The following is a 27,099-nucleotide window of genomic DNA, read 5'->3' on the forward strand; positions in this document are numbered from 1 at the left end:
TTCCCCTGTTAAATTAAAAATGTTGTGGAAATAAAAGATATCAATGCTGGAGTTCACTACTCACTCTGGGCTCTTCCTCTGCTGACAGCACAAGGTCCTGGATTTTAAGGTGATAAGCTGAGGGGCTGCCAAAGGCGTCTTCCCTCATGCTCTGCCCAGTGTTACAGTGGCCGTGTGTCCTAAAAAAACCCCTTGTTTAAAAACCGTCCCCCATCTGATGGGCTTTCCTGTAACACTGGCTCCACAGAGCAGCCGGGTGCAGGGTGACAGAGGTGCGGCTCCTGGAAGAAGTCTGTGGTAGCACAGGAGTACTCGGGTTTGAAGCCACCTACACTTTTTTTCTTTTTATAAACCCAAAATGAAACCAAAACAACCCCCCCAGGCCAAAGCTCAGTTCTTAGCTGGAATCAGGCCTCTGCTGCTCCTCTGCTGCCTCCTCCTGGGCTGAGGCCAGGTCTACCCGCTGCTCATCCATGCGTTTGGCCTGGACACGCTGGATGAGGCTGAAGAAGTCTTCGTCTGGCATGGTGGGGCCGCGGGGGATGGAGTCTGGTGGTGCACAGCGCTGGTCATCGATCCTGGAGGACTGCACAGGGAGGAAAACAGGCGTTAGGAGTGGGTGCTGACACAGCGGGGCTGTTGGGGAAGGAAAGGGCTGAGAGCAGCACCCAAGAGGTGTCTGGTCCATGTGCTCCCCATCCAGGGGTGCAGGACAGCGGGACCAGCAGTCCCAGACCATCCTGGGCAGCAGGCTCTGTGTGGAAGGTAGGGGCTCCTGCCACACTCTTGCTTGCGGGGCAGCGACAGCGCAGCCCTCAGGACAGGGGGAAAAAAACGGCCTGGAGGCAACAACAAGCACCTGCCTGGGTACCCAGGGCTATGGCAAGGCAGATGGGATCAGGAGATGGCATTGGCACTGTGGGAGAAGCTGGTGTCCCCCTCCAGCTCGGCAGCCCACCCAGCCCCGCGCCCATACCTGGCACTTCATGAGCATGTTGAAGAACTCGTCCCCTGGCTCCTGGGCATCCCCCTCCACGCGCAGGTGCCCCAGGTTGTTCTGTGTTATCCGGAGGCCCGGCAGGTTGCCCACGTTGGCGCGTTGGTCATCCAGCCGCCGGCTCTGGGAGCTGGCGATGAGATCGAAGAACTCCTCTGTCTGCGGAGACGCCATTAGGGAGGACTGGGCTGTGAGCGGGGAGAGGAGCACACAGCGGGGTCATGGCTCTGCCTGCGCCCGCCCGAGCTGCAGCTCTGCAGAGAGCCCAAATCCTCATCGCCAAACCGCTGTTCAACCAGCCAGGCTGCAGCCAAGTACTGCACCACCTCCCTGCTATTCACTGTGCTTCAGTGCACACCAAAGGTGCCACCCCAGCCCAGAAGCTCCAGTGTCACTACATGAAGCGCTGCCTGTGAGCAATCGCCGTTGTTTCTAGCACAGATACCGTCAGCTCCTGCTGCTGCTTCCACTCAGGTTTCCCCCTCCAGCCGAGGGGCACCGCTGTGCCAGAGCCAACCTGCACCTCACCTGGGGCAGCTCCAGGTGAGCACAGAGCACCTCAGCACTTGCATGGCTCGGTGACGGGCCCCCACACGGTCCCAAGGGCCAGGGACAATTACAGCAGGTAATTGGCAAAGCCCAGGCCTGGCTAAGCCACGCACCTGGCCGCACATCCTTCCCAGGCCCCCCAAAACCTGGCCTTTTTGGATCAGCTCACGCCGAGGCGCTGTCAAGGTGAGCCTTGCGGACCCTGTGAGCTGCAGGACCCGTGTCACAGCATCCGCGAGGAAAATACTGGTGGGGTCTGGTTCTCATCGTGCAGAGCAGAGTGGAGCCACACTGGTGCCCCCCAGCCTTGGCACGCCTGCTCAGGCTGCATCCCACTGCACCACCGAGGGGCTCACACAGGGCAGAGCAACACAGGGACAAAGGGGAGATTTCCAAACACAGCACACGAGCGATGCCGGGACCTCCGCAAAGCGAGCGAGTTGGCCCCCAGCCCCGAAATCGCCTCTCAGCAGCGCTCGGCGGAAAGAGTTTGTTGGGTCCTAGGAGCTGCTGGGCACCAAAAGGCTCCGAAACAACAGCCACTGTGCTCAGGACAGGGACAAGCCAAGGAAAACTGTAAGAAACCCGTCCCAATGGGTGTTACTGTCCCAGCGAGCACAGAGTGCTCGAGGTACCACAAGTCTCCTGACACAACCTGCTCTTTTTAGAGCCTCAGCTCATGGAGTTGCAGAAATGCATAGAAATCTCAGTGCTGACGCAAAGATGAGTTTCTTTCCCTTCAGCTCACAAAGAAACCTTAAAAATATCAGGTCCGAAAGGCTCAGAGACCAAACGGCAGCTGAACTGAATGTGTGCCTGCTTGTACACTCTTTACAAAGCTTTGTATTTTAAACTCAGTCCCCTAAATTACACAGCTGCTACAGCCAAATGCACTTCTGTGTCAGAAATGTGCGTCTTGGAAAAGCGATGCTCATTTCCACCCTATTTTAAACAAGGACCCCGGCACCACATCATAAAAAAAGAGATGAAACCGAAGCGCAAACACAGACCCAGGCCTTTCCTGTCCCATCTATTTGTCAGGCAGCTTCCTCAATGCATCCCTTCTCTTCCCAGGGCTGAGCTCGCTGTCTGCCTGCAGAGCTTTCCGCTGTTTATCCAGCCCCTCTGCCTGCCCTGTCCTCACACAGCACCATCACCGCAGCATCCAAGAGCCATACAAAATCCAGAAGTTTTCCTCCATGGCAACACTGTGAGGAAAACCAGCAATTTTTTAACTGTGAGAGCCTGCCCCAGCCCTCTGCTCACCTCAGGCTTCCTCAGTAATGACCATCAGCACCTTCCTCCTGGAGATGCAGAAGTCCTGATGCCAACCTCACCCTTTAGAAAGCCTCACCTTCAAAAGAGCCCTACTGAAAAAATTCCAGGATATTTTGCTTTTCTCTTGCCGGTTTACTCTCCAAGCCTTTGTTCATATTCTCCAGCCTTTCCCTCAGCAACCATTAACATAAGAATGTTCCTTTCTCCCTTAAATAACGACGGAGATTGCCAAAGAAGTGCTAAGTTCAGAGAGCCGAGGCTTGGGGAAAACATCACAAGATTCACAGCAAAACCACAACAGCTGGCCACGCCATGGGAGCAGCATCCCTCCCACAGCTACAGCGACTTTGAAACGCATCGGTGCTTACATATCCGTTCTCCCAGGGCAGGGACCGGTGTGGCTGCTGCCTCCGCAGCCTCCGACGGGCATTCTTCCAGCGGGCAGCGCTGATCATCCATCCGGTTGCTCTGGAACTTGCTCAACAGGTCAAAGAAGCATTCCTCATCTGAAGGGGTCCGGTTGATTTTCTGGGAAGGCAGTAAAACACAGGAGAGAGTCAGGACGTCCGAAAAAACTCCGTGTCCAATCCCCCTCCTGCTCTGTCCAGAGGCCGGCTCCTGGCTGTGCCTATGGCTTGTCAAGCCCCTGCCAGGGCTTTTTTTCTCTCCTCCTGGCACTGAAATAACCCCTTAGTGCCATACCAGCACTCAGCCACCCTTTCTACCCAGCTAAATTTAACTTTTGCAGGCCACTGCCCCTTGCACCCCCAGCGCTTCCTTTCGGAGCTCCTGTGTCCTCAGCGCACCGCTTGTTGGAAACAGTTACCAAGCTGCAAATGACACAAAATTACAGTTTTGCAGGAAAACAGTTCTGACACAGGAGCCCCAAATAAGTACTTTGCACAGTGATATATTTAAGTCACAAGAAGGGTTCATGTTGAAGGCAGCCTTCCAAAAGCTCCAGCGCAGAGCGGGGCTGTGTGCCCCATACTGGGAAAGCAGACCCAGCGTTCTGCTCTGGTGCAGCAGGAAGAGGACATCGCTCCAAGGAGCCACTCGGAATGGGATATAAAATTAGATGGCAATACGAGAGGCATCTGCCAGGCTCAGGAAAGCCCTAAGCGGGTTCCACCAGATGCTGGGAAAAAACACCACCACAAAAACCAACCAAAACCTCTTACAACTGAGTCTCTGCCTGTCCTGGGTGCCCTGGGAGCCCTCCCTCTCCTACCACTTGTGGTCCCCAGCAAAGAGCTCTTCACCAGGGCAGAGGCACATGGAGCCTTCAAGGGAGGGCTGGGCTGGGGACAGCCTTGTGCTGACAGGGTTAAAGCTGCAAGTCGGATTCAGTAAATGAAGGGAAACAATTTTCCCCGTATGCTAAACGAAGCAGATGAGATGCACTCAGCTTCTATTTAGGGCAGCGTCAAAATTAGCAGCAGGCCAGCGAGGAACATTAAGAGATGTGCGAGCTGATCGGGGAGGGGAAAAACCCCTCTCACCTCTTTGCACGTGCTGATCCGCTCACGAGCGCAGACGGACCTCCTGAACCATCAACAGTTGCGCCTTGGAAATCAATGCTTGCTTGGACTTGAACCGAGGATGAACTGCATCTCTCACAGCTCTGCTATGCTGGCTTGCGTGACCCAAATTTCAGGCTAGCGGAGGAAGCCGGCTCATTCACACCAAACCACATAGAGTAAATCCCAGCAGCCGCAGGAGAAGTTTTGCCTCGCAGGGAGCAGCTGGGCATGCATTGGGTAGACCTCCCAGCTCAGACTAGATTCCCCTGGAACGCATCCTGCCAGGGACCCCACAATTCCCTGTGCCAGGATCTCTGCTCAAAACGTGCGCGGGAGAAGAATGGATGCTCTGGACCAGCAGGAAGAGCAGCTGGGGCATGCAAAGCATGGGACTGGGCTTGGCTGCATGCCTGGCTACCTCCTGGCACGGTGGCACCCTTAGGGCCAGAGGCTGTTGTCCGTGGGCCAGCATTAGGGCTCACAGGTGCTGCCCCAGGACCAGGGGTGCTGCAGGGCCCACGGCAGCACCTGTTGATGCCAGGCACCCTCCGGCACTGCCCCAGCCAAACCGCACCCCAGGCTTGCATCTCTCTAATTAAAATGCCCAAATATGACAAGGCACGGAGTGCTTGGCTCCCTCCACGCACAGTCTGCTCCTCGCCCCAAGGAAGGAGCTGAGAGGGCAGATGGATGCGCAATCACACCCTGGGGCCTGCCATCTGCTGCCAAGCTGTGCTTCCCCAGCACTCAGCACATCCAGGACGGGCAGGAGCTTCCTGAGAGCCAGGGTATCCCCTAACAGGGCTCAGCAACAGCCCTGCCATAGCACAGACACAACACCCCATCACTGCGGGGCCAAGACCCAGATCCCTACATGGTTCCTGGGCAGCAGCTTTGGTTTCCAGCACCAAGACTGCTTCTCACCCCATGGCTGGTGTCCTCGCCTGGCTTCACTCACCATGTTCTGCCTCTAACACCTCAACTGCCCAAGTTCTCTCAATTGCTATTTCCCTCCAGCCTCCATCATGGGTGAAGAGGCAAACCTGCCCCACTTGCACTGGGCAGAGGGACCTGGGGCTTTTGCTGACACCTGTGGGCTGCAGGCGCTGCAGAGATCACCCCATGGCAGCTCTGGCTGCAAACTCACTCGCCCTCGGCATGGGGACATACTTGTGTCTCCCCACGGGGACAAGGAGAAGCGTGGATCCTCTGCTCTTGGTCCCTGACCTCAGGCAGGACAGGGACGGCCACTGTCCCAGGCAGGCAGAGGTCACATACATGTGGGTCAGAGCTTTATTCTCATTTTCGGTGAGGTGTATTTCCAGCTGGACACTTCCAGCTCATCAGACAGCAAAGCAACCTGGCTAAGGTCAGCCCAGGAGCAGGACTACGCTCCCCTGAAACAGGCCTCCCTCGCTGGAAGGCATCCAGGCTCTTGCACACATTTATTTGCTGGTGGATGAGCAGGCTGTTGAGCCCACCAGGTTGGATTGGGGATGTGTAAAACACAGCTGAGGTGCTGGAAAGGCAGTGAAGTGCAGCTGTGGAGAGTGACAAGGTCCCTGCTGCCGCTCTCCCCTCTCCATGTGGGGACATCACCCCAGGGAGCCCCCTCTGCTCGGCACCCATGGCTTTCTGGGGGTGCTGGGGCTGTCCCAAGCCCCCACCTCTCCCAGACTGCAGGTCTGTGCCCGCTGCACAAATACACTCCATTTCCTCTCCAATAAACTCTCACTCACGTTAAACAAAACCTTTTACTGTTCCTGGCTGAGAAGGTCTTGAGCTGTCTCTGGCTCTGCCCCCAGCCACAGAGCAGCATCTTACGAGGAAATCCCTCACATAGGCTGCTCCGAACGCACAGGGGAGGTCAAGGCTGAAGCGATCCCAGGCAAAGCAAAACCAAGTCAGAGTAGACTCCAGTGCCTAAACCCCCTTGGCCATTTTCACTGAGATTCAGGAAAGTCATTAAACAAACGTTGAAGACCAAATTGCAAGAACTAAACCACTTTCCAGCTCCCAACACCCAAAACCACAGCCAAAAGTGTCCTGCAGGGTTTCCACCCTTGGACTCCACTGCCCATGGGGTCTCTGCAGACAAGAGCCTTTCTCTGACACGTTCCCATTCCCCAGCCCCATCCCAGGATCAATAGAGGACGTTTTAGTTATTCCCGTGCTTGTTTCACACAGTGCTCCCATGCCTGAGGTCTCTGAGTGTCCTGCAGAGCAGGACATGGTGCTCCCTGGTACGCATTCACTGCCGAGCCCCATCAAAAACCTGCTGGATCACAGTCACACAACATTGTGTTCCCAGATTGTGCTGGGACAGGGCTCCAGAGGCCCCCACGGACCAGAGCAGATGATTTCTGCGCTGGTATAGCCATGGCACATCCCTCAGTGATTCCTCCCACTGCCATGTGCCAAAAGCACCTGCTGTACCACACATGGGTGAAATGTCCCCTTCGAAGGGAGCGCAGCAGACCAAACTGCAGACGTTCCCATATGAGCTCCCCAAAGGGCCAAACCTTGTTCCTCCATCAGATCAGCGTCTTTCTGCAGCCAGTGTCTCTGTCTTCTCTTCCAGGCTCAATTTCTTGCAGACTTGTCCTGACGCAGCAAGGACCCATCAAGCTCGAGGGCTGCTCACTCCGGCTTCGCCCAGCCTTACGAGGGGGATGGCACTGCCTTGCCTGTGAGCAGGACCCACTGCGCAGGGAGGGATGGGCTCTGGCACAGTGGATCCAGCTCAGGAGGTGTGGGCCAGGTCCATGATGAGGTGCAGGTTCAGGGATAATGTGGCAGTTTTCCCTGCTACTCCCACAGTATTGGGATTTAATGCCTTGGCATTTAAAGGTGCCCACCAACCATTCCTCCTCCTCCTCACCTTATTCCAGCGAGAAGACAACCTGGAGGTGAAGTGACCTGACCAAGTCCTGCAGTGACGCAGTGGCAGAGCTGGGACACGACCCAGGGATTTGTCCCCAGAGCCAAGCTCTTGAGTGCAGACATTACTGGAAAAATCACACCTCCTGTTCCAGCAGGCAGTTATCTGTCCAGGGCCCCCAGATATTCATCCCAACACTTCTCCTCCCACATGCCATGCCTTATCAGTCTCTCCCTCTATAAACCAGGTGCATCACAACTGCTTACCCACTCTTTTCAAGGCAGCCGACCCCAAAATCACCAGGCAGGAGCGGGGCTGGGGTGGTGCTGGTGACTGCCAGTGTTGGGAGCACTTCATCCTGGGCTGCTCTGCTGCCTGCCAGTCCCCTGCACCGTGGCTTTGCTTTATCCCCACATCACCCCAACACTTCGCCCTGGAGGAAACCACTGTGGGGGCCACACCACTGGTGTGGCCACAGCCCCAAACGCCCTTACCTGGCAGCGCATCAGGCACTGAACCAACTTCCCCACCTCATCACTTCACCTGGTGAAAGGCACCAGAGGGGAGGTTTGGAAAGAGCCTCCCAGAAAGATAAGGTGGGGCTGGAAGAGAGCAGTGGAAGGAAACTCCTGGCCAAAAGCCTCTGCCTGTTTTACCTAGAGGTGAAATGTCTGGAGTATCGTCTCTGGGCTCAGTCCCAGTCTCCGGCCAGCTCAGTGCCGACTGGGGTCTCCACTCCTTGATGAGACCACCTTCAGAGTCAGAAAAGCTGCTGATCTTGTCCGGTCTTTGCTGAAAACAGCATTTCCCTTTCATGCCAATGCTGCCACGCTCCCTCTGAAGCAGCAGGGCTGGGGGCTGACACCCCGTCCCCCCAGTACACACGACCAGGCACAGAGAACCACCAACCGCAGTCACCACACTCTGCTGTGAGACATTGGCAGACATCTGAGCAGTCTGTGCATCGCTTGCAGCTATTTCCCATAAAGTTGCAATAATATTAATAATATAAAGTTCAAACTGAACCTACATGAAAACTTAAAAAAACCAAGCACACACAGGCAATATCCAAGCCCTGGCCTGAGTAAATCTCCACACTGTATCTGTATCCATCTCCTTTTCCCCGATCTAGCCTCTTATTTCAGACGACGGAAGGGAAACAAACAAAACCCGAGGTTTAGGTACCGACCTCAGCCACCAGTGCTTCCCCAGGCTCCAGCTTTCACATGTCCGTGGGTAAGAACGACCTCCCTCGCCGAGCAGGGGCTGGCGGTGCAGGGCTGCCGCTTCGCTGCTCCTCAGCTCCCGCCGGCAGCCAGGGAGGGCTCTCCCAGCTCCGCTCCCGCTGCCGGAGCAGAGCTTTATGCGGAGCGCACAGCCATGCGAGGAGCGTCGCCAGCACCGATGACCCGCGGGGTGCGAGATGCAGCTTAAAGCGACCGCCCCGGCTCGCCACGCTCCTCCCGGAGTCACTCGGTGCCCCCTCGCACCGGGGGGTGGGCTCCAGCGAAGCGCTCCTCTCTCCTTCACCTCGCTGCCATCATCCCCGTGTTATTAGATGATGCTCTTAAACACACAGTGGAGCTATGTGAATATTTAGCTTTCCTTCCACCTCCTCACCTCCTACCCACCACACACACTTCACCTTAAAAATAGATTGGGATCAATTTTTCTAAACTACATCTGCAAACACGCTCGGCTCTGCAGGCACACGCACCACGACAATAAATGCACTGTGCACATACAGACACAATATGATCGCTCTGATTTAAAAGCATCAAAATATTGAGGGACCATTTTTAGCTCCTGATAGTCCTCCTGCTCCTCATATTATTAGAGACGTGATTTTTTTTGTCTATTGCAAGAGCCAAAGATGCTCAGCCATAAGCATCTCTTAATTTAAACGTTTAACAGAGGAAAATTTCTAATTGCAAGATGGTTTTAAATACATAAAGATGGAAATGCTATGCAACAGCCAAAGAGCTGTTCTTCACTCCTATTTGTGAAATGTGAATTTCTGACAGCAAAAGAGAAGCCACTTGTCAAAGGCCACCTGGCAGGGCAGTGGCCAAATGCGGACAGAATCCTGTTGGCACTCTCAGCTCTCGGTCCACACTGTCCTCTTACACTTCATTCTCATCTTTCATTGCAAAAGTAGAAAGTTTCTTTACCCTGAACAAAAGCAGCTTCTGGGGACTGCCCATGCATTTCCATACCAGGAAATTTATTTGCAGAAGCCACACAGGAATTAGAAACATGGAAACTGTGCGGGACTCTGGTCTCCCTCTTCCCAAGAGGGGTTGAGATCCTCAATGGGCTCTGCAATGATGCCGGACACAAAGGCAAGGCATCATGGATGCACAAAGCATCCCCAGAGGAGAGCAGCAGGGCTGGGGCAGCCACGATGGGGGGCTGTGAAGCCCCATATGGTCGTGTGCCAGGAGAGGCCAATGCTCCATCACACAAGACCTTGCAAAATCCCCGTGTCAGGACAGAGCAGGCAAAAGGCAATTACCCTGCACCCGGCTTGTTCTGGTGCCACAGGCAAGGGAAGGCAAGAGACAATTGAGAATCGACCTCAAATGAAGCTACTGCCTGGGGACCTCATGTACTGAACTTCAATTTGGTTTGTGATTTAATTTTCAAAATGCTACAGCAACTAAGGAGGGAAAGGGCGGGCAAGGAAGGACATGGAGCAGAGTATAGTCGACCTGGCTGCTGTCACGCTCAGTGCGGGGGCTGAACCTCTGTGCTGCACTGCTGGGGGCTGGGTTAAGGGGATATTTTGGTGGAGAGGGGTAGGAGGGGGAAGAACCAGAACTGGGACTCTGCCCCTTATGTGGAAGGCTGAGTTGACTTGGGACAGCCATGAAAGGGGGCATCTGAAGCTGGTATTGAGGGTGGAATGCAGAATGAGCCGCACACATAAAGCCAGTGCTTGGAACAGCAAGAGGAAAGAATTCCTTGCATTTGGGTTTAGGATGCAGCAAAGGAGAGCAAGCGAGACGTCCATGACCTGCAGAGACAAAACCTGCAGCTTCAGGTGCCAGCTCCAACGCCAGGGAGCTGAGGGCATAAGCTCAAATGTACCCTCCAGTGTGCTCTGCAAACCGCATGGCCCCAGCCCCTGCCGCAGACCCCATACATGCTGCTCGAGCACAGGATGTGCGCGCCGCCGCGCTTCCCTCGTAGGATGAAATTATCACCCTCACTTGGACTGTTTTCAAAGATTTTTTTTTCCTTTAAACAACTCGCCCACTCATCCCTATAAACGCCGGTGCTAAAAGCTAGTTCTGTTGTTAAGATTTCAAATAACTTGGGTTTTATTGTTTCAAACAAAATCAAAATAACTCACCCACACACCCTCCTTCCCTAATACAGTAACTGCTGACCTGCTGGGAGCGTGCCCTCCTGCCACACGCGGCTTAAACCCACGCCTTTGAATCAATAGCGGGCGACGATATCGGTTTTGGGTTTATTTTGAGACGGAGCGTGGCGTGCCTGCATGAGTGTCTGGCTTAAGTGTCACTGACACCTCTGCTACCAGCAGTGCCAGTCCAACTGCCCAAAAGCCGCTGACACCCTGCTCAGATTTGGCTGCTTGGCACAACAACCTCATTTATGTTGGATTCACACTTTTTCCCCAGCTACATGGTAACTTACCCCAGAAATCACAGGGCAGGTAGCCAACCCTCTCTGCTGAGACCAGTGCATCCATGGCATAGAAACGACTTCTGGTTTCTCTTTGGGAGGCAATATATTAGTCAGCGTATTCAAACGGTCCTCAAAGAGCTACTGCAATACTCTGTAGTTAATATAGCAACTTTTCCAGATAGGTTTTGACAGCATTTACCATGCCAGGCTGGGTTTCCCTCTCACTATTTAATAGAAACACACAAGACTAAATTTAGCTTAAATTACTAACCAAGGAGACCAGTTAGAAGCATCATCACCCCAGGTCAGCCTCTCCAGTCTATGGAAGAAGATGGGCAGCTACAGAAGTCAATTTAGTCCATCAAAAACCCGGAGGATCCCTTAAGTACCAAAACCAGGAGTGAACCTGAACCACCCACTCAAAACAATTCAGGTTTTAGGCAGATGCCAGCACAAAGTGAGTTCTTGGAGTATAGCGGTGGCACCTGGCCGTACACACCGTAACCCACCCAAGCAGCAAAACACAACGTTTTAGCTGAAACCAGTTGCAGGGATTTACTTTGCAGTTACTTTGGGGTGAAACTAGGACCAGGCTCTGCTGTTGAGTCTCAGCTGAGCAGCAGTAATTTGCTAAACCAAAATAACTCCATTGCTTTAAAGGATATAACCCATATTCTTGATTAATTGCCACAGAAGCCAAGGTTAATACACAGTCCTCAGCTCTCAGTCACTTGCTCTATCCACTACTAAGGTGCCTGTAAGGAAGGACCTGCTCGCTCCTCTCAAAGACAGAAAAGATCCAATGCTCCCCCAGCAGCTTTGTGCCCTCCTCCCCATGATATACCACTCTTGGTGCATCTGAAATTGGAACCTCCTGACAATTTGCCTTCAAAACACTTTGCAAAAAAAGCCTACTTGTCTCTGGATTGCCAAAACTGTGCTGCTTTCTTGAAAAGTCTTTTATTTAGACACCTACTTGCTCTTAGCACAGCACTGCTTTAAAAAGCAGCTGAAGAGATGCAGCACCTTTACCAAGCATGGTGACGAGCGGGTGAAGTCGGTGGATCTGCACACACCCATCTACATTAACACCCATAAACTCACGTCTATCCTTCACATAAACACCCTCCACTACAGCAAACGCCCAAATCTTAATTACTATTTACTCATAATCCAGTAATGCCTAAAGGCCGTGCCCAAGATCAAGGCCTTGTTATGCAAGGCACCCCACAAAACATGAAATCCTGGCCCTAGTACCTGTGGGTTTGCCATTTCAGTGATGGTCAGACACAGCCCTTGTGAGAAGAGCTTAAACAGGCAAGACAAAAATCACACGCAAACACAGGAACAGCTTCTGCTATCAGCAAAAAGCAGCTCTTGTTCTGGTAGATGCTGTTTGAAAGGGCAAGATGAAACTACACCCCGTTTGGGGAAGGCGAAGATGGGGAGGCTGATTTGCTCCATGTGACAGCACCCAGAGAATGTTAAGATGCAAATGGCTTTAGATACAGGCAAAAAAAATCCTCCAGGGACTTTTCTGCACATCCCAGAGAAGTTGCACCTCCTGCACCCCAGCATATTCAGCGGTTTTGCTCTTTGCTGGCTCACACAAGAGGCTGTGATGATCTCCATAAGCTGGTTCCCCCTCTCCTCAGCATCACGAGCGCAGGGAACCGCAACTCTCTCTGTGGTACAGACACCACAATACAGGATGGAAAAGTAGGGTCCATGGGATCATTTGAGGCCGTTCTCTAATCTCTCACATCTCTCCAAGAAGCTTCCCGTGCTGTCCCTGCACACAGAGCACTTAACTGGGCTCAGTTCTGCCAGGTTTGGGCTGCAGGTTTCTGGGGCCACACAGGGAACAGGAAGGAGCCGGGGGCTCTGAAAAACCACTATTTAGGCTTTTTTAGATTAATTGGTGTTAATTGCCTTGGGAGGCTCAAAAATAGCACTGCTAATGGGAAGTGTGGAGGCAAGCTGGAGGTGAGCTGTGAGCAGAGGCTCATGATTGTCACATTAACCCTGGATGCAGGTTGTGCCCTGCCCAGTGGGCAGCCAGCAGTGACTGCCAAAATCAGGGACCCCTCCTCCTGTCCAGCTGGGATTTGGCTGCCTGCAGCCCTAACCCTGACTTTCTCCTCTGACAGCCACATTCACACTCATACAGGGGCAGAGAGGGCCTTCCTGCTGCCATGACAGTTCTTTTTATCATGAGAGCTCCAAGAAACTGCGCTTGAACCTTCCTCATTTCAGGCTCTTTTGATTTATGGATTCACATCCTCCTTACTCCTGCAGCCATGGAGGGACTCTCAGTCACCTTGCAAGGAGCCTCAGTTCCTTGCACCCAGTCCAAGCAGAGGCACAAGGACAGCCCAGAGAGAACCCAAAACCTCCGCTTACCCCAAAGCTATCCGAAATCCAGAAGAGAGGACTGGCATTGGATTGGGACCGCACCTATCCCTCACTGGTGGGGCAGAGAACAACCAGAGGAGGTCACTTCCCATCTTCTGGGTGGTTGAACTCTCCTCTCCCACTGTAAATGAATGGTGAGGATGGGGCTGTGCCAGTGATGAACTCCCCAAAGCTGGGCAGTGACAGACAAAAGCCAAACTTGCCCCAAGGTTGTGCTGTGTTTGTGTCTTCTGGGAGAGCCTTCAGTGCCACAGCCCCATCCAGCAGCTGGTAACAGCTGCTATCAAAGATAAGGTACAGACTAAACCAGTCTGATCATACTGGCTTCTCCACTACCACAGGTCTGTCCTTAAATGAAACCCAAACCCCATATTATGAGGGTGCATTTCCCTGTTTTTAAACAAAGCTCATAGAGAAATACAAGTTACTGGTATAGAAAAGATCATCTACATAGACCCACCAAGCAATAGGAAAGCACTCGGCACAGCTGGACCACGCTCCCTTCCTGGCCTCAGTCCACACACAGAGACCAGCCAGATCTACCAGGTGCTTCCATCCATGCCAGACTCCACCAGTCCCCCAGCACTGGGATGGATACTGGTCACTGCTGGCACCCCAGTGAAACACAGGCACAGCCACACTGACTCCTTCACCTGAGCAAGGGAGAGCTGTGCAAGAAACCCAAACAACATCCCCAGTCACTGGAGGCCCCCATGTCACCTGGTGTCATCACAGCTCCAGTGATTTAAGCAGAGTGAAGCTGATTTACATCCAAAGAGAACCTGGACTATGATTTGTTTTTAAAGCTCTTCTGGCATGTGCAGTTTATTAAATGTGAGAGGCCGGAACTGCGAACATACAAAGTGCCCCAGGCACAGCAGAGACCCTAGAAATGAATGAAGAGTTCCAGATTTTGAGAGAAGTCAAACATTTGGAGTTTTATGGCTCTGGATCTGGCTTCGATTCATCCCTCTTTTTAGTACTGTTCTCTTTAAAGTGACAGTTTCTAGGAAATGGTGAGTGTAACATCTCTTTTCCTGTCTCATACTGCTTGATGGCTGACAATTTGCTGGGAGAAAAGGCTGTGCAAGGAGGAAAGCAGACCTCAATTATGGCTTCAAAGTGCCAGTAACTAAAAACTCAGTTACGGTGAGTCAGGGAAAGAAGAATGTGTTTTGGTAGCTTGGTTAGTCAGCTCCAGCCCATCTGCAGACCTCCTGTTATAACCTCCAGTGAAGGTCTGACAGGGACCTTGGACAAGCAGTTCAGTTATAATTTCCTTCCTACAGCAGGTTCTTCTGGTCAGAGGCTCTTCCTTACAGTTTTCCAGCTCCAATACTGGTTTCCACACTCACGTTATGGATGGAATATATGGGGGCTCAGACGTGCTTTCATACATTTCCCTGATCTTCAGCCCAAGGGATCTGAGAAGCTGATCTCGACCTTGGGGGTCCTTGGTGTAAATTCCACCAAGCCAAGGGCTTGCACAGCCAACCTGCACACGGGGCAGCCAGTATTTTTTTTTTCTACGTGTGGCTGATGCACAAGCACAGGCTTGTGTTAAATCCTGCCTCCTATCTCCTTTCCAGCAGCTTTGATTCACAACCTCACCTCAGTCTGGGAGAAGGGAAAACAACAGGCAGCAGTGGGAACAAGCAGAACAAGGGCATCCCAGCAACAACAACATCCCAAAGACTGGAAGATAAGGAATCCAGCTTTATCTCTGGGACCTATGGGAGCATCAAACTGACAAGGCACAGAGGCAGCGATACCTCTGCCTTGCTTCTCTTCAGAGCAAAACATGGGGGGGGGCACTGCAAGGGCAGCTCTGGGAGCAGCAAACCTCAACCCATTGCCGTCCCAGATAAAGGGTACTGGACATGCTGTGGCCCATATGGATATCGTCTGCCCTGTCAACACCAGTCCTGTCTCACAGCATGTGTGGGAGTTAATCTGCTTCTTTTGGTGGTGACACATTCACCTTTCCACTTGGCTTTTGTCCCTCATATTGTCTTCAGGAATAGTTAAATCTTGTCCTCTGCTGTGCAGTGCACCCTGTATAGGAATTATTTCTCCTGCTTCAGCACCCAAGAGGGTCAAATATTCACAGATGACCCAGAGCTCAGAGCCTGGCCTTTTCCTGGCTTAAATTAAGAAGTGTCAAAACCACTCACAGCACCTTCAGGGGCTCCATAGCAAAGCAGTCACCTTCCCAGAATGAAAACAGCATCAACTTGAGTCTCTCTATTGCTGCAAAGCCCACAGCTCTGAACAGAGCCCCCCCGGACCTGGCTGCAAAGTGTGTTTTAAGCAGTGCCCATAACCTTCTCCTAAGCAAAAGCCATGGGTAGAAGAGATGATGACTGCTTCTCAAATCAAGGCAGGCAGTAGCCTGCATTGCACCCAAGGCATGTGAGGAGTCTCTGGACTCCCATTTTGGACTCTGAAGGGGTGATCTTGTTCTGGATGATCAGGACAGCTCCTGCCTCACCCTCTCCCCGCTGGGGACACTGCTCGCTCCCAGCCACACCTCACCATTCTCCTCCCTGGGATGCTGAGGAGCCTGGCAGGTAATTCTGGCTTTTACTCCGACTGCAGATGCTAGCCTACGTCCCAAACCCGCCCCTCCGCATGAGAAAGAGTAACTTAATGAAGGTTTGTAAAGCCGTAAGCCCCATGTAACTGCACGTGCTGCCCATGGGGAAGGGTCGTGCCTGGGCTCGGTCCCTCAGGCATGACACTCGCCTGCAGCAGAGCCTGCCATGCCTCCCTCTCCCTCACACACTCTCATTGGATAATTACAGTGAAAAACCGAGGCAAATCCCAATTTTAGTGCCATTATAAAACAGAGAGGGGGAATTCATTACCTGGCAGCTGTTAATATTTAAGAAAGAAACTGATAATTTACCTCTGAGGCAATGAATGCAGCAGAGGCAGAGCAAGCCAGCAAATGCTGCTGCCTCCCCCCACCATCTCTGTGCAGTTACTTTGCAGAGATTTTCTATCTTACCGTTTATTTCCCTGCCTCCCATGCCAGCACCAAAGTCCCGGCAAGAAACAGCGTGTGCCAGGACTTCACACTGCAAAACTCATCAGAGCCTTGGCTCTGCTGTCCCTGCTGCACCTCTCGATTTGCGAGAGCATTTTTTTACATCTCTCCTTGCTCACACAGCATCTGTGCAACCAGCCCACCCGAGTTAGAAAACTGGAGCTAAAGAAAAGAAGGGCCATACAGCTTAACAGAAAGACTCATACGGACATACGGAGAGAAAGGTCAGACAGTCTAAAATGACTCTTGAGAGGCAACCAGATCAGCCCAAATCCCTGGAAAAGTCTAATATCTGTCACACTTGAGCTCTCCAGAAAGTTTTCTGGCACGTCCTGCCTCCAGCTAGGAAATATCCCAGCACAGCTTCTCTCTAGGTCTACATCTGCCCGAAGCACTACAGAAAGTCCCACAAACTGCACAGGAAGAGAAAGCATCACAAGAACAATCCATGGCTCAGTGTTTACCTGCTTGGTTCCAACAGGACTGACACCAGCACAGCAGCCTCCAGGTGTCATAGGAACAAGTCTTAAATTTAGCAGCAGCCGCCTTCCATCTCCCTTCCTCTGGCTCCTCTCTTCCTCTCCATCCCCCTCACTCTCAGATTCTCAGAGCACGTTTACACCAGAAAGCCTGACCAACGATAATGGCATAATTATACCCAGGCAGTTAAACCGAACATAAAGGCTGTGGGATAAAGGAGGGTGTGCATTTGCAGTGAGGGAGTTTACACATCAATAAGACACAGAGGTTACCTCATGTTAAAAGAGAGGGAAGATGCAGAGCCAACCACCACAGAGCAGCAAAGGCTGCCTGGTGCAACCCCGCCACGTTCAAGCTCCTGAGGGACTGCCAGGGAGCATCAGTTTCATCTTCTCTCAAACAGTACAAGACAGCCAGGAAAAAGATGCTTTGGGGCAAGAGCACAAGTGCCTGGAGGGAAGCCTCCAAGGCTGTATTTATCCTTGCACCCCAGCATCCATCAGGCCAATTCTGCAGCCTACAGTGAAGTCACAGGGGATGGATGGGGGCACCGGACACCCCAGCACTGCCTGGACAAGGCCATGGATCCTACGCTGCCCTGCAGCTTTGCTCCCCTGCCCAGTGACCCCAGGCACTGAACTCTTGCAGATCAGGCAGAGGGGCAACCATGAGCATTTGCTTTGTGCACAGCTCCTGCACCCTGACAATCCACAAGTAAATCATGAGAGAGAAAGACAAAAGAGCTCTGGCAACCTGCCTTTGGGGGCGGGTATGATTGACAAAATTCCCCCTTCTTTTATGGTTGCTTCTCACTGCAATCGTAAAAAAGGTCTTATAAAAACATTTGTCCTGGGGAATGTTTGGTGATAGAGCATATGCTTGCAGATTGCTCAGTGTCCAAATACATCAGCAACCCATCTCTGCAAATCGTCACTGCAATCAAACATGGCTCCTCTTTCTCTTGACTATAAATGGTCTTCGCTGAGGACAGGTTTGGAGAGCGAGGAAGCACTCCCTCGAGCACTCCCTGGGAAAAAGAGTGTCCCAATGAACGGGACCATTTCTAGAGCACAGACCCCCAAGGACACAAGAGGATTTGGTTTGATCCTTAAACTCCCTCTCCATCATTTTTGCTCCAGCTGTTGAGCCTTGACCCAATAAAGTGCTTTATTCCTTGAACTCTGGGACATGCACAGTCCCCTTGACCTCAGAGACTTCAGCTCAGTGACCTTAAACGCAAGGCCTAGAAGTGGGGCATGTCCCCGGCTCCTCCCCAGATCAGCTTTTAAGGAACACACAGCCTATTTCTTCCATAGGTCCTCTCCTTTCTCTGCAGTGGTTGCTCTCTCAGAGCAGGGGGTGAGGGACATACAACCTTGAGAATTTCTGAGGTGTTAGAAAAATCCCACCTTTCTAGGAACTGTCTAAAATACAGCTGTTACCAAGTCAATCCAGAGCTGGAGTGTTATGACCTTCTCAGCAGAGGAGTTAAATTTATGAGCAAGCCTTTGATGTCTGCAAGCTTCAAGTAGTACAAAACCTTCTGCTTTGATGTTACTTTAGAAGAGAGGAAACTCAGAAGGTGTGCGGTGCAGGAGTCCACCCATGACTGCAGGCACAGGGATCGAGCTCTAATGTAGCTACTTCTGCTCAGGGCTCTGCTGTTACAGAGAGGAAATGCGACCAAATGCATCTCACTCTCACCAGCTTCTCCCAGACCAATCCCACCGTTGCTGCGCCTCTGGGCATTTGGGCACTCACTGCCCTGAGCCCACGGGAGCTCCAGAGCTGACCTCAACAGTGGAGAGGACCCTGCCCTTGCCCGTCCCCCAGACCCAGGCAGTGCTGGTCCCTCTCCTCCCAGCAACCACCAGCCATGGTTGGGAAAATCCCCAAATTCATGGGACCACTGGAGGGGTAAGGAAGCCCATTCCTCTGCCCCACTGGTGATGCGACCCTCCTGTGCGAGCTCTCTATTGTGTGCAACACCAGCATCTCGCACAGCGGTGGTGGGAAGGTCCAAGCCGCACAGAGGGACCTGCCGTGCTCTCCTACCTTATGCAGCAGCTGGGCCATGACTTCTCCTATCCATCCCAGCATCCCCATGGCTTTTCCCACAGGCCAAGCCCTTCGTCCTGGGCCAGACAGAGCTGCCAGCAGAGACAGGCTCCTCTCCATCCCCGAGCTCACTTCGTCTCCCTTCACTTTTTCCCTGCCTCCCCCTCCCCTCTCTCCTGCCTCCTCCCATGGGGAGTTTCCCAGCAGCTCAGTAATTAGCATCATCATCACCAATGCTAATAACACCACAACAGCTCCTGCCATCCAAAGCTTGAACAACTTTACAGCCATCATCACGCCTCTGTAACCTCCCCAGGGTAGGCAGGGAAGCAGCGTTACCCCATCACACAGATGGGGAAGCAGGAGGTAAACAAGCAGCAGTGGGGGCAGCGATGGGCAGTGAATCCAGCTCTGACTCAGGCACTGCACCCATGGGTCTTCCCTGCTGCAGAAAGGCCCCTTTGGAAGGCTATCAGTGTGGACAGAAGAATTTAGCCAGAGATTAAATCACTTGGCTTGAAGCCTGGGAGTCCTGGGATGAGGTTTTTTTCCTGGGCATCCCTGTGCAGAGCCTCAGTTCCCCTCTGCAAAACCACATTGGGAGAACAGGACACAGGACAGCGTCCGCAGTCTGAGTTCACGCCTTCTGATGGGACAGTGGGTATTGTGGCATCCCACAAAAGCACCTTAAATCAACCATTAGAGCTCATCTCTAATTAAGGACTTGCTGTTTACTGATTTATTAAAGAGGTTTTTTTCTTTGAGCATTCAGAAAATGAGTCTGGGGGGATTCTTGTCCCAACAGCCTGACCAAGGAAAGCCTCGCTCCCATCTTGGGTGACGTTTGCTATATTTGATTTAAAAAGTCTCAATGGATGAGAATTTTAGCTTTTCAAAAAAGCCCACCCACACTCTCACACAACAGACCGATATGGCCTTGGTAGCTCTGTGACAGCTGAGGACAAAGACACAACACAAGGCAATGGGTTGCTTTGCTTTTGGCAGGTACCCGCAAGACGACATTGACTTCAAATGTTCTGCAGTCTGGCCTATGCTACAAAGTCAGCTGGGAGCATCAACAGAAAGCAAAATTCACCTGAAGTGACCCAGCCTCATCCACCAGAACACACTGCAGAGGCAATCTGGCAAAAGAGCCCTTTCTGGAGGGTATTTCATGTGTGGTGGGGCACAGTTTGAAGGCAACCAGCTGGTGTAAGCCATGTGCCAGCAGGGCTCTGCTGTCTGCTCTGGGGTCAGGGACCATTTGTTCCTGTGCCTGGACAAACAGCACACACAGCACTGCCACGCACTGCAGGGACCAGAGCACCATTTCAGATGACTCCCGAGCCTCTCCAGCTCTGGCTTCTGGGGAGCTCCTGGACTTACGAGGATGTTTCATAAAAAACTTTAGGCAAGGGGATATAAGCCCCCTAGTTGGGGGCTCAGGCCTTCTTGCCAAGGAAGGATGGCTGGATGCCCCATGGAGAGCAATACTGGGAGACTTCAGCATCCTACCTGCATTTTGCCAAGCAAACTCCCCTCTGCCATTCAGAGCATCTTCATTCAAATACCACAAGCCTTATCACACTATGTAACTCTGTATAGCTAATGGCCTGAAGAAAACCCCAATAAAACACTTGTCACTGTCATTTTTATGGGATATGGACTATGGTTCATTAGGTACCAAACAAGGTGCATTCTTTAAAACGTACGGCAGGCAGTCACCCTCCTCCAGCCACAAGCACCGAGTGCATTGATCTATTCTCTCTTGGGATAAAACAGGACATGTTTAATGTCTGCAAGGAGGAGGATGTCATTTTTTTCCCCATGCTGCTGCTCTATGCTGTTTCACTACCATATGCACCAGGCACACCTGGGAACTCAAGCAAAACTGGACTCTCGGGACTCAGCTCACAAATCCAGAGCAAGTAGGGAGCTAACACACGCATTGCAGAGTCAGGGCACGCAGAGCAGAGGCCTGGAGAGAATGTGGTGAAAAAAATGGACTGCAGCAGCCAGGTAGAGCCTGAGCGGCACCCATGGCAAGAGTAAACCCTGAGCTTTGCATCTTGTCTGTCAGTCCCCAGTTCCCTGAAGGGTTGGAGGAGAAGCGCGTCCCTCGCCTGCTCCCACATTTCCAGAGTCGGGAACAGCACCAACCGCAGGCGTCTGAAAAGCACCGCCTGTGACTGCAGCATCAACATCTACACTTGCTCTTTCATGGACACTCACCAAAACCCCGTGTGCACTGTCATGAGGTTGCTGGTGGTTGGCAATGTCCCACAGGGCTTTTCTTAGACACAGCCGATGTACTCACAGCGATGCTCCTGAGAAATGCTTTTTGCCTTGCTCTTGATGGAGCATGACTTTTGTTTGGTTTCTGGCTGAATGTCTGAGTTAAAAATACAAGGCTATTTCTGGCAGAAGTGGCTCAGTTTTTTTCTACCTTTGCATTGCCTTGGATGCCCCCATGCTGCTGTCTCCTTTTTGGCAGATGAGCTTTGTTTTCCTTCTCAATGATCATGTTTGCACCGGTGAGGCAGTAGGAAATGCTTTGCCTATTAGAACATTTCCACGAGTGCTGTTGGGAATGAAGAATGAGCTCAGAGAAGGCTAAAAAATAAAAAAGCAAACCAGTTGGTGTAAAGATCCTGTCTCCAGTGGTCAGAGAACTGAAAATCAGGAATGTCCGTGGTCAAAGAGAGATATGTACATAAACACACACACAGGTACAGCAGGAGATGTTCTCCCCATGACCTGCAGACCACGAACAAAGGACTTGGTGCTAGAAACACTTTCACACAACCCTGCTCTACAGACAGTCTTCATATATCTCTGCAGCTCAGACCCTTCACTACCCAGCATGAAAATATTTTATTTCGCTTTTCTCAAATGCCAAGAAAAAATAGGCCTATCTTTCCTGGCTTGGATTTCTTCCATCTGGAATCACTGCATGATCACAGAGTGTGACAGCGTGTTACAGTCTCACTATACAGCAAGAGCCCAAATACTTTCAAGCACCCGTGCGTTCATTAAATCTTTGCCGATACACTCCATCATCTCCTGGCAACAAGCAGCTGAGGACTTGGAGCTTCTCAGTTGACATCACCGAGTTCAAATATCTCCAAGCCCCCTCCCACAATGCAGAAACTTGCCATCGTTTGTGGGTGTGATTCCTGCCTCCAGGACTGAGAACAAAACCAATGCAGCTGCGGGAAGCCTCCCCGTACATTGTGATTGCCACATGTCACAACAAACATCAACACAACCGGAAGACAATGGCCTAACAAACAGCTCAACTGTTCAGGCGAAAGACATCAGAAAGGCACGTGGAGAGCTTTCCTGGGCACGGATCCCCACCACCTTCTGGGGAGCCAAGCACAGGCTGAGTCAGAGCTCCTCAACACCCAACACAGGACTCGCTGCATGCCAGCAGCCCATAAATCACCGACGCCAGGGCCAGCTCCTTTTGCCAGCTTCTGCTCTTTAGGAAGCACACTCCACCTAACTTGCTCCCAAGAGAAGCTCCCACACAGTAATTTCCCATCATCTCTGCCTTGCAATTGATGAATTCAGAGAGACCGCTCTACACATTGCCACTCTGGAAACCATCAACGTGATCAGGAGATGAGAGGGAGTAATACCTCAGGTCCCAGATTTGGCAAAGGCAACCAGCATTTTTGGTTGCTCATCAAAAACCTGAAAAAGGCTCTGTTTCTTGAAGACAACTTCTCCAGAGCAAGTGCTCCAAATTCAAGACACCATATCCTGACAGTTCTAAACCCAGGAAAGTTCAGGTCTAAACTCCCACCCCTCATGAGAAGGTTACAAATACCACCACGGTCTCATAAACCAGTTCTTGAGGAGGTTGGTGCCACTGTTCTGCTTAACAGACACTGAAGCTGAGGCTCAGAAAGGCAAAGTTATTTGCCTACAGTTGCCCAGTCAAGAGCAGAGCTAAATGCAGGCTTTATTTTCTAGCCAACAGGCCACACTGCCAACCCCCATACCAGGTCAGAAATAAGTAAGAAAGAGCATGCTATAAGAGACTCTCAGATCAGTACTGGAGGAGAAAAACATCTTCCTACCGATTGCGACACCTGGACTCGGACTTCGCTTGTATCCAGTGGTGATGTACTTGACCCTTGGGACTTTCTCTCTGAACTGGATTGGTGCTCCCGGTATTTCTTTGACCTTGCAGGTAAAGACAAGAAGTCTTTTCCTGAGATCTTCAGGTCCCCCACATGATGGCTGTCCCCATTTTGGTCCTGTGGAAAGCAAGAAACAGTCACTGCACAAACTGCTTGTCTTCGGTTTACGTGGAGATCTGTTGGCAAGTGCTCACAGAACAGGAGATGCGCAGAAGAAGCTAATGTGGAGTTTGGATGGTGTGGGTTACCACTCGTGATGTGCAGGGTTGAATAAGGACATTTTGCCTTCTATGCAGTGGGCGATTTTAACGAGTGGAGAGGAAGCATCACCCAAACAATGCACAGTAGTCAACTTCTCCACAGGGAGGAAAAAAATGCAGGTATGGAGGTAGAAGCGTAGGTTTATTTACAGGCATAGAGAACGATGGACGAAAGGTCCAGGAGACCAGGTTACTGTTGCAAGTGATTTTTGGCAACTGCACTCGTAAAAACCTCTTCCAGAATGGCAAGCTCATCCTGCCCAGGATACCAAAATCTTGGCACAAGTCCCTCCACTTGCTGTATCTTCACTTCCTCCCAGCTCCCAACCATGCTGCAGCTCACATTGAGCCATGGGTAACCTGACCATGGCCCGTATCTAGCTCCCAGCACACACATTGCCTGCCTCAGTGTCTCCCAATGGCTTCATCAAGAAGGGCCTTTACCCAACAGTTTCCCAGAAGGCAGATTAACACGAATGGCTGAAGTCCCATTCAGCTCTTTTGCCGACCCTCGTGCTACCAGAAGCACGTGGGGAGCACAGGGTAACGTGACTGTCTACAGCAGATGGTTACAAACAGTCTCCCGTTTTCTCACTGCTGTCCTCCTTTGCTCTCTTAAATGCTTCTGCAGTGCTCCAATAGACATAAAATACAGGATTATCACCCCCATGTAATGCATGGGGAAACTGAGGTCACACAGATTACTACACATCTTGAATTCCAGTTTTCATCCCTTCTCACTGCAGCTCCTCACTTTGCTTCCCCAGGCCCCACCTCATGCCTGGCTTCTCCATTCTCACTCCCTTCCCATAAGATGCACACAACTCTATCCCCTCTCTGTCAAAAGACTCAGGTTAATGGCCCTGCCTGTATTATCTTAACAGCCTCATTATTGCCATCACAAAGATGATGCCCTCTTACCAAAGCACCAGCAGGAGCATTCAGTGTTTAGCTCCAAAGACACGTATGAAAAGGCATCAGGCACTTTATGTGTAACCAGTGGGAACCGAGTGCCTAAACCTGCTCAATGCTTTGGGCTTTGGTGTTTCCAGGCTGCAAATTGTCATACATAAAGCACTAAGAGGACTCCCCAGGATGCCCTCAGTGCAGCAACTGCATGCAGGTTCAAGAAGCTCGAGCACAGCTCAGGAGATGACCCAAGGATCTATGAGGTTGGGATTTTAGGGCATGTACATCAAAAAGCCAAGGATACTGAACAGCACCTGAAGTCACAGCACACCAACAGGACAGTGGGATGCTGTAGCCAGAAAGGCTTCTCCATTCCTTGCAATACAAACAGGAACAGTGAGAGCAAGTAAGGAGAGATTCATTTCCCTAGATGCTATTGATGGGACCAAGAGCAGCCAGGCCAGCGTCTGCATTTTGAAAAGCAGTCACAAAAGTGGATTTCAGAACTGGAAAAAAATTGCCTTACAATGCCTTACTGCCTTAGTTAGAGCTCTCAAACGGTTTAGTTCATGACAAAAAGAATAGATGACTCAATCACAGCATGTAAGCACCTTCAGGTTAAAAATCAGCATGTGATAAAGACTTTTTTAGTCCGGTAGAGAGAGCAATAAACAAGAACCAACGGCTGGGAGCAAAAAACAGGGAAGCTCAAAACAAGGAACGAGGCGCAGGTTGGAGAGAGCAGGATGATCAGGGAAGTAGTGTTCCCGCTATCTGCTGGGGCGTTCAGACAACTCCATGCACGGGCACTGGACAAGAGCTCCTGGTCTATGTGGTAAGAGGAGCCCCTGCTGACTTGAAGGCTACCTCGGGCAGAGACGAAGGGCAGAGAGGGTGAGATGATAGTGAGAGGGTGCTGCAGAGACCACAGTGCGTTCCATTAACTTGTTCTTTACAACCTTACCACCCTAAGCATAGCAAGCTTGAAGCAGACAACTCTCTCCTATGCCTGCAATCACCTCTCCCCAGGATCTGCAGCAAGGGAGAGGAAGAGGAATTGCATCCAAAACACTCACACAAGGAGAGATGAATGGACTCTACGGCTACAGGCTACCCATAGCGCCTGCTTATTCCAGCCTCCCCATGAAATCCCTGAAATCCCATAACCCTGCTTGAACTACTGAACACCTATCAGTATCCCAGAGATGGAGTCGCACTGGTTAAAGCAGGTAGGAGCCAAAACAGCCAGGGGGCAGTTGGGAGAATTAATAAAAATATTTAAGTGCATTTGGCATTTAACTCTTTTCAAAAGAGTTAATTTAGGGAGGAGCTTTTGTCTGGCCATCCCAGTGCTTACTGGGATATTTAGACACTCAAATAGTTTTCCAAGCCTGAGGTTGTTTCCCATTGATCAGCTGCACCTGCCTGCAACTTGTGCAAGATTTTTCTCTATAGAAGGGGAAATGGTCTTGGGAGAGTTGTGCCTGGAAAGCACTGTGTGAATGTAAGTTATTTGTGCCAAAGCCATTCCAAAAGGGCAGAGCACGGCTGCTTCCCTGGCCACAGGCACAACCGAGCCCCATGGCAGATCCTGCACAGGATTTTCTGAGATACTTAACAGATCCCTGTAGGTGGAAAGGCTCAGTGCCTCCCAGCTGACTGCAGGAACAGCCTTTGCCCTGGGGGGGCTGAGAACGCCCTGATCTGCTTGGATCTGACATTTCCAGCAGTGAAGCAGAGCAGAGGCAACCCTTAGAGCCCCTTGGAACAAACCTCTCTGCCTCCTGCAATGCCACCTCCTGCTCCTGACCTCCCTTCCCTCCTCGCAAGGCAGCACTCCGCTGGGCTAATAACACACTGAGATTTGCCACTAGCCACTAAAGGGGCTAAAACGCGAACGATTATCCTCTCAATAAATGACTGTTTTTTCAAAAAAGCATAGAAGTGGCTTTTTCAGCTTTCAGTTGTTAAGTGCCTTTTTAGTTAGAACAGCTGTTCCACTCCTCCAAGCTCTCTGGAAACCCTCTTTGGTTAATCTCATTGACTGCAATGATATCTGCTAATTGCATACTTCTCTGCAAATGAAGCCCGTCAACAATCCATTACAGATTCCTACTGATGTTTAATCTCTGAGGCCAGACATCTTTGCTTACCTTTTCAGAAGGGAACTTCAGGAGGTCTAAGCTGTCCATGCTGTTCCTTTGGAGTCTCTTTGGCCTGGCTCCTGCAAAACAACGCACTCTCACATCAGGAGGGTGTCACTCATCAACAGCACTAATGTCACACAGATCAAATTCAAACCAGGGCAAACCCTCCGCTCCTGTTAACTACAAAGTCAGAAGGACAAGACATTGCAGCTCTGCTGTCCTTGAGATTCAAACGTGGTTTTTTCCTCTATTGTTTTGGGCCTTTTTCAAAACACTATCGCAGCACAGTCAGCAACAGCCAGGGGTGTGTGAAGCTTTTGCTATCAAACCTGGGTCACACTACGACCCTGATCTCAACTGAGGTCTCTGGAATTCAGGGTTACAAACCTCACTCTAAACAACAAAAGTCAGGGGACGGACATTGAGAAAAAGTATAACAAAAATATAGTCTAATAAATGTGTGCCTTTGTTGCTTTATCTTCATGTTTTTAACTTAAAGAATGTATCTGGGATGCAGCTTTGAGCTTTTATCTACAGACACGAGAGCTGGAAAACAAAGTAAAGGAGTAAATATTTTCTATTATAGGCCCAGCCTCAAGAGGAGCAAAGCCTTGCCCTGAAGCTGACAGGAAAATCAGAAAATTTGCAAGTATCTGTTATATTTATTTGAGATTTCATAAAATTCATTTTCTGGTAGTATTCCAGCAACAGAGTTCAGCTCTGACTCCTGCTTTCCAAGCTCTCTTTC

General features: G+C 51.2%; 1 protein-coding gene across 1 annotated transcript in view; it reads right to left on the bottom strand.

The window, feature by feature from the left end:
- Positions 1-397: 397 nt before the first annotated feature.
- GPSM1 (G-protein signaling modulator 1) overlaps positions 398-27,099 on the bottom strand; it is a 51,081-nt gene continuing 24,379 nt past the window's right edge. Inside the window, exons 10-13 of the mRNA XM_010188189.1 lie at positions 26,358-26,428; positions 3,193-3,352; positions 977-1,185; positions 398-586 (exon numbers count right to left, since the gene is read on the bottom strand). Coding sequence (XP_010186491.1) covers positions 398-586; positions 977-1,185; positions 3,193-3,352; positions 26,358-26,428 — 629 coding nt within the window. The remainder of the gene's footprint in view (positions 587-976; positions 1,186-3,192; positions 3,353-26,357; positions 26,429-27,099) is intronic.

Source organism: Mesitornis unicolor, unplaced genomic scaffold (assembly GCF_000695765.1).
Source record: "Mesitornis unicolor isolate BGI_N332 unplaced genomic scaffold, ASM69576v1 scaffold6507, whole genome shotgun sequence".
NCBI classification, from domain to species: domain Eukaryota; kingdom Metazoa; phylum Chordata; class Aves; order Mesitornithiformes; family Mesitornithidae; genus Mesitornis; species Mesitornis unicolor.